This window comes from Cebus imitator, unplaced genomic scaffold, assembly GCF_001604975.1.
Source record: "Cebus imitator isolate Cc_AM_T3 unplaced genomic scaffold, Cebus_imitator-1.0 Scaffold42, whole genome shotgun sequence".
NCBI classification, from domain to species: domain Eukaryota; kingdom Metazoa; phylum Chordata; class Mammalia; order Primates; family Cebidae; genus Cebus; species Cebus imitator.
Genome location: NW_016107357.1, coordinates 7,794,324 through 7,802,500, shown reverse-complemented (window position 1 = coordinate 7,802,500; position 8,177 = coordinate 7,794,324). Strand labels below are relative to the sequence as shown.

General features: G+C 33.1%; 1 protein-coding gene across 1 annotated transcript in view; it reads right to left on the bottom strand.

Annotated features, from left to right (window-relative positions):
- DNAH14 (dynein axonemal heavy chain 14) overlaps positions 1-8,177 on the bottom strand; it is a 400,020-nt gene that overhangs the window by 190,990 nt on the left and 200,853 nt on the right. The window contains exon 38 of the mRNA XM_037737730.1: positions 1,237-1,452. Within this exon, the coding sequence (XP_037593658.1) occupies positions 1,237-1,452 (216 nt within the window). The remainder of the gene's footprint in view (positions 1-1,236; positions 1,453-8,177) is intronic.

The following is an 8,177-nucleotide window of genomic DNA, read 5'->3' as shown; positions in this document are numbered from 1 at the left end:
GGGGGGAAAAAAGAAATTGCATAAAAAAAAAGAATGCAGAAACAGACCCACATTTAAGTATCTAGTATCATTTTATGTTACTGTGAAAGAGATGAGTTGCCCAATTGTGTCAGAACAATTTTCCATTTGGGAAAACAATCACTTACACTAAAATGAATTACACACAAATCAAAGGTTTAAATGGGTTTACTGTATGTTTGTTATTATGCAACTATCAATTTACCAGAATAATCCTAGACTAAGAATAATCTTTTCAGGGTGTGATTGAAAAGTTACAATCTACCAAAGAATATACTGATAAACATTTTCATGGACTGGAGAAACTATGTATAGCACATGACAGATAAATGATTAATTACTTTTTAATGTAGAAATGATTCTCATGCCAATATAAAAATAGCAACAACCCAATAAAATTTTATTTCCTTTATATAAATTATTAGGAGTAAATTTCTGAATCAAAAGGAATGTCTGGTTTTAAATCTCAATGTATATTCCAAATATTATCTTCAAATACATATAAATTTCTACTTCACAATCTAGTAAATGTGAAATATTGTTTTCCCATTTAAAAAAAATCTTTGTTAATCTATTTAGTTTTATTATTTATTCTTATTCTTTGAGATGGAGTCTTGCAATATTGCCCAAGGTAGTCTTGAACTGCCAGGTTTATGTGACCCTACTGCCTCAGCTTCCCAAGGAACTGGGATTACAGGTGCATGCCACCACACCTGGCTTCTCTGTTTGGTTTCAAACATCATCTTTATGTTAATAAGTTTTACCTAATGAAATTTACCAGTAATCTCTAGTTACTACTAATGAGAAGAAAAATTTTCCTTTTTTGCCATTTGTATTTATTCTGTGACGAGTCTTGTATCAAATACTTCATTCACTTTTCTAACAAAGGGTTTTTTATTCCCATTAATTTGTAAGGTATATTGGTGGTGGTGGAATCACTAGATCATTTTCCATTCAAACTTAATTCACTTTGTGTTCCTTTAAAAGCAAATATCTTTACCTTCATTCTGTCATTTACTGACCATTTTAAAATTCAATGGTATATTTTCCATTTTTAAAAAACGTACAATTTTTATCTCTTTAAAAGCTATTCATAACATTTTAAAATTTACTTTTACACTAACAGAAATCTAATGATGTTTTAATATCAGTCTTCGGATAAGCAATTAAATAATCCACATTAGTTAAATAAAAATATTCATTCAATATTAAACTTACATTGGATAAATCTGAGATTCTTGATGGTAATCTGGGATCAATGTCTTTCTTTGAGTTCTCTGGTGTGTTAAAATAGACATAACTTCGAATTGTTGCTGATAATAATCCATCAGTCCATTCCATAGTATTAGGATCCAGTTGTCCATATAGTTCACTGAGAGTAACACACTTTGGATTTAAAACATAAATGTCTACTTTTGCTTTTCTTCCTGAAATCTGGAAAAAAATCCAGTATGGTTTTTAAAGACATTAGCTATAGAACAATTATTTATTTGCATTGTTACTATTAAAAGTTTATAGGAGAAGTCTTTCTCTCTCTCTCTCTCTCTCTCACACACACACACACACACACACACAAAGGTTTTATATAAAGGTAGCAAACTGTGAGGAACAGTAAAAATTGACTTGTTCAAATTAGCCATAATATATAAACAATTCTTTTTTTAAAATTATAATACTATAATCAGTACCCCCAGAAAAAAATCTGTGCCTAATCCAGGAACACAGTATAAAAACTGGGATATAATGTGCCTGGGGACAGAGAGTATAATACACTTTTAAGCTTAAGGTCAGAATTGGCACTGAAGTAAACCTTATTTGCAATATTTCAACCTGTCTTGCCCGAATATCTGCTCTCATTTTATGTATCTCAGATCTCAGGCAGAAAAACTGACAGGCACTTCTTCAGGGAGATTACAGACCGGTGGAAGCTTAGGGCAAAAGATTACAGGTGGAAACATATGACAGACCACATAAGACCTCAGGGAGAAGCTTGAGTAAAACTTTTGGGAAATTAGGACATTCATATAGGGGAACTGTGAAAGCCATATGCATCAAGATGTATGCACAAAGACCGGAGAAGAAATGAAGCTTTCATCTTAGATTGATTTTTAGGCTCAGAGCAGGCCCTGCTAATCTGTCAAAAACCACCCCAGCACAGAGCAAGTATGTGGAAACTGGAAAACAGTGTAAGAACAAGTAGAAACTATCATTAAAGAGATAGAAATTACAAAAGGGAACCACATAGAATTTATAGAGCTGAGAAAATACAATAGTTGAAATAAAAAATCAACAATGGCATTCAACAGCAGATTTGAGCAGATAGAAAAAAATGAATGAGCAAACCTGAAGCTAGAGAAGCTAAAATTACCCATTTGAAGAGAAGAAAGAAAAAAGAATAAAACAAATAAATAGAGTCCAAGAGACCTATAGGATGCCATAAAGTTTATCAATCTATACATTATGACAATCCTAGAAGTAGAAAAAAATATTGGTAGAAATACTGGCCCCCAATTTTCCAATTAATGAAAGGTATAAACTACACATCCAAGAACTCATGAAACACCAGGAAAAATAAACCCAAAGAGATCCATATGTTATAATTAAATTATTAATGTCCAAAGACAAAATCTTGAAAGTAGTAGAGGCAATACAAGGGATCCTCAGCAAGATTAAGCATCAATTCTCATCAGAAAGCACAAAGGCCAGAAGGCATGGGATGATACAAAGTGCTAAAAGAAACAAACAAACAAAACCCAAAACTGTCAACCAATAATTCTGTTTGCAGTAAAATCATCCTTTGAAAGTGAGGGAGAAATTAAAATATTCTCAGAGAAACAGAAGCTAAATAGTTCATCCCTGGGAAACATGCCCTACAGAAAATGCTGAAGGGATGAATAAAGGGATAAATGTTTCAGGCTCAAATGAAAAAAACAATAAATAGTAACTCAGAACCATAGGAAGAAACAAAGATCTCTGGTTAAGATAAATAAAAAAGTCAGCATTATTCTATTTTTGATTTGTAGCTCCTCTTTTTTTTCTATATAATTAAAAAAATAAATGCATAGACAATAATAATGAATCAATGGGTACACAATATATAAAGTTATAGTTTGTGGCATTAACAACATAAAGCAACGAACAGAGCTGGGTAGGAGCAGAATTAATGACAGCTATTAAAGTTAAGTTGGTAACAGTTCTACTGGATTGGTAGTTATGTATTTGCTAGGGCTATCACAACAAAATGCCACAGTTTGAGTAACTTAAACAACGAATTTATTTTCTCACAGTTCTGAAGAGTAGAAGTCTAAGATCAAGTTGTTAGCAGGTTTAATTTCTCCAGAAACCTCACTCCTTGACTTGCCAATAACCGCCTTCTCACTGTGTCTTCATGTGTTTTTTTTCCTCTGTACATACACACACCTCTGATACTTCTTTGTATTTGTAATTTTTTTTTCTTATAAGTATGCAAGTAAAATTGGATTAGGCCTGCCCTAATAGCCTCATTTTAACTTAATCATCTCTTTAAAGGTTGCATCTCCAAATATACAGTAATCTTCCCTTCTCTACAGTTCTACTTTCTGCAGTTGCATTTACCTGTGGTAAACCACAATCCAAAAATATTAAATTCTAGAAATTCAATATTTTTAGAATTCTAGAAATAAACAATTCCAGAAATAAACAATTTGTAAATTTTAAATTTCATGCCATTCTGAGAGGTTTCATGAAATCTTGTACCATCTGGCTCTGTCCCAACTGGGACACAAATACCTGCTTATTAGTCACTCAATAATCATCTCAGTTATCAGATTGATAGAACACAAGAAGAATGGTGAAGTACAGTACAATAGGATATTTTGAGAGATAGAGGGACCACATTCACAAAATTTCTATTACATCATATTTTTATAATTATTCTATTTTATTAGTTTTTATTGTTAATCTTTTATTGTGCTGAATTTATAAATTAAACTTCCTCATAGATATGTATGTATAGGAAAAAAACATAACATATATAGGTTTCAGTACTGTCTGTGGCTTCAGGCATACACTGGAGGTCATGGAATGTATTCCCCATGAATAAGCGGAGATACAATCTGAGGTACTGTGGGTTGGAGATTTAACACATGATTTTTTTTTTTCAAGGGGGGAAAACAACTCAGACCCTAAGAGATGTTAACTGTAGTCTTCCAGGAAACTATTTTTAAAATGATTAAAAAATGAAAAGGAAATGAAGAAGGAGACCAAATGTTACACTAGGAAAAAAATCAAACACAAAAGGCAATTTTGGAGGAATTTGAGAAACAAAAAAGATAAAAGACATAGAACAAAATAGCAAAAAGGCAAAAGTCCATCATCAGTAATCAAAATAAAATAGTTTATGTTTACCAATTAAAAGAAGAAGTTGGCACAGTGAATAAACAAACAAAAACATGATCCAAATATAGGTTGCATACAAGAGACTGACTTTAGACCCAAAGACCATAGTTCAAATACACAGTTTGAAAGTAAAACAAAGTTGTTTTCAAGCAAGATAAAATGAACAAATTCCTAAAAACACATGAATTACTAAAAATTGACTGAAGAAGAAATAGAAAAATCTCAAAAGACCCATAACAAATAGTTTGACTCAATAATCAAAAACTTCCAACAAAGAACGGACCAACTGTTCTTTGGTTTATCTACCACAAATGGTAGATAAATTCCACCAAACACTTAGAGAAGAAGTAACACCAATCCTCCTCAAAATCTTGCAAAAAAAAAAAAAAAAAGAAAGAAAGAAAGAAAGAAAACTAGGAAACACTTTTCTAATACATTCTATGAGGTCAGCATTACTATGATACCATACTCAAAGATGGCACAAGAAAAGGAAACTACAGACCAATAGCCCTTATGAATATATATGAAAAATCATCAAAAAAGATGCTAACAAACTGAATCCAACAGCACATTTAAAGGATTATGCACCATGACCAGTGGGATTCGTCCCAGGTAGTTCAACATAAGAAAATCAATAAATGTAACACACTATATTAGTAAAACAAAGGAAAGAAACCACATGATTAGATCAAAAGGCACAGAAAAAGCATTTGACAACATTTCACATCTTTTCATGATAAAAAACACTCAGAAAACTAGGAGAAGAAGGACACTCCCTTAACATGATAAGTGGTATTTGTGAAACTCACAGTTTGCACCATACTCCATGGGTGAAAGAGTAAAAACTTTCCCCCTAAAATCAGGAATAAGACAAGGATTTCAAAGATTAAATGCCTAGGAATAAATTTAATGATAGTAGAAAGATTTATAGAGTTAAAACTAGAAAACATTGCAGAAGAAATCAAAGATATAAAAATGGAAAGACATTTGTGTTCATCAGTTGGAAAACTATATTGTTAAGATGGTAATGTTCACCAAAATGATATACAGGCTCAATGAAATTCCTACCAAAATTCCATTGGCCTTTTCTGCAGTAAAGGAAAAACCGGTCCTCAAATTCATATGGAATTGCATAGGACCCAAAATAATCAAATTAATAAAAAAAAAAAAAAAACCCAAAAAACAAAAAACAAAGTTGGAGAACTCGCACTTCTCCATTTCAAAACTTACTACAGTAATCCCTCCTTATCCACAGGGGTACATTCCAAGACACCTAGTGGAAACCTGAAATCACAAATATTATAGAACTCTTTATATGTTTTTACTTATAAATACATGCCTGTGATAAAGTTTTATGAATTAGGCACAGTAAGATATTAACAAAAATAGGACAATTAAAACAATATAATGTAATAACTTAAAACTGATATGAGTATCATCTTGATTTCCCTCAGTACAAAAATGTCTTATTGTACTGTACTCACTCCTCTTGTGATGATGAGATGATAAAATACCTATATAAAAAGATGAACTTAGGTTAATGATGTAGGCATTATAATGTAGTGTTTAAAGCTTATGAACTGTTTATTTCTAAAATTTTCCATTTAATATTTTTGGACCACAGTTGACCATGAGTAACTGAAACTGCAAAGTAAAACCATGGATGCGTGGAGACTACTGTATAAAACTATATGGCAATCATAACATACATTTTCTGGTATAGGAAAAGACATACAGAACAATGAAATAGAACTGTGAGACCATAAACAAACCCCAACACCTGTGACCAACTGATTTTCAACAAAAAATGCCAAGACCATTTAGTAGGGAAAATAATAGACTTTAACAAATAGTGCAGGAAGAGCTGGATATCCCTATGCAAAAGAATAAAGTTGGATCCCTTCACTTCATTCCACATTAAGAAAGGGAAAAGATAACTCACAGAACAGGAAAAAAATATTTGCAGGTAACAATCTGATATGAGTTTTGTGTCCAGAATATAACCATGAAGAGGCCAATAACAAGGTCTGAAGTTGAGGCAGTAATTAATAGCCTATGAACCAAAAAAAGTCCAGGCCCAGATAGATTCACGGCCAAATTCTACCAGACATACAATGAGGAGCTGGTCCCATTTCTTATGAAACTATTCCAAACCATACAAAGAAGGGGAATCCCTCCTAACTCATTTCATGAGACCAACATCATCCTGATACCAAAATCTGGCAGAGACACAACTGAAAAACAAAACTTCAGGCCAATATCCATGATGAATATCAATGCAAAAATCTTCAATAAAATATTGGCAAACCAAATGCAACAACATCAAAAAGCTTATCCATCATGATCAAGTAGGCTTCACCTGGGGATGCAAGGCTGGTTCAACATACCCAAATCTATAAACATAAGCCATCACATAAACTGAGCCAAAGACAAAAAGCACATGATTCTATCAATGGATGCAGAGAAGGCCTTCGACAAAATTCAACAGCCCTTTATGCTAAAAACCCTCAATAAGCCAGGTATCAATGGAGCATATCTCCAAATAATAACAGCTATTTAAGACAAATCCACAGCCAATATCATATTGAATGGACAAAAATTGGAAGCATTCTCTTTGAAAACTGGTACTAGACAAGGATGCCATCTCTCACCACTTATTCAATATAGTATTGGAAGTTCTATCCAGAGCAATCAGGCAAGAAAAAGAAATAAAAGTATTCAATTAGGAAAAGAGGAAGTCAAATTGTCTGGCAGACTACATGATTGCATATTTAGAAGACCCCATCGTCTCAGCCCAAAATCTCCTTAAAATGATAAGCAAATTCAGTGAAGTCTCAGGATACAAAATCCATGTGCAGAAATCACGTGCATTTCTATACACCAATAACAGACTAACAGAGAGCCAAATCATGAGCAAACTCCCATTCACAATTGCTACAACGAGAATAAAATACCTAGGAATACAACTAACAAGGGATATGAAGGATCTCTTCAAGGAGAACTACAAACCACTGCTCAAGAAAATAAGAGAGGACACAAACAGATGGAAAAAGATTCCATGCTCATGGTTAGTAAGATGAATATTGTGAAAATGGCCATATTGCCCAAAGTAATTTATAGATTCAATGCTATCCCCCTCAAGCTACCATTGACCTTCTTCACAGAACTGGAAAAGACCACTTTAAACTTCAATTGGAACCACAAGAGAGCCCACATAGCCAAGACAAACCTAAGCAAAAAGAACAAAGCTTGAGGCATCACACTACCTGACTTCAAACTATACTACAAAGCTACCGTAATCAAAACAGCATGGTACTGGTAGCAAAACAGAGATACAGACGAGTGGAAGAGAACAGAGGCCTCAGAAGTAATATCAAACATCTACAACCATGTGATATTTGACAAGTCTGACAAAAACAAGCAATGGGGAAAGGATTTCCTATTTAATAAATGGTGTTGAGAAAACTGGCTAGCCATGTGCAGAAAGCTGAAACTGGACTCCTTCCTTACACCTTACACTAAAATTAACTCCAGATGGATTAAAGATTTAAACATAAAACCTAACACCATAAAAACCCTAGAAGAAAACCTAGGCAATACCATTCAGGACACAGGCATGGGCATGGACTTCATGACTAAAACACCAAAAGCAACGGCAACAAAGTCAAAATAGACAAATGAGATCTAATTAACTTAAGAGCTTTTGTGCAGCAAAAGAAACAATTATTAGAGTGAACTGGCAACCAATAAAATGGGAAAAAATTCTTGCAATCTACCCATCT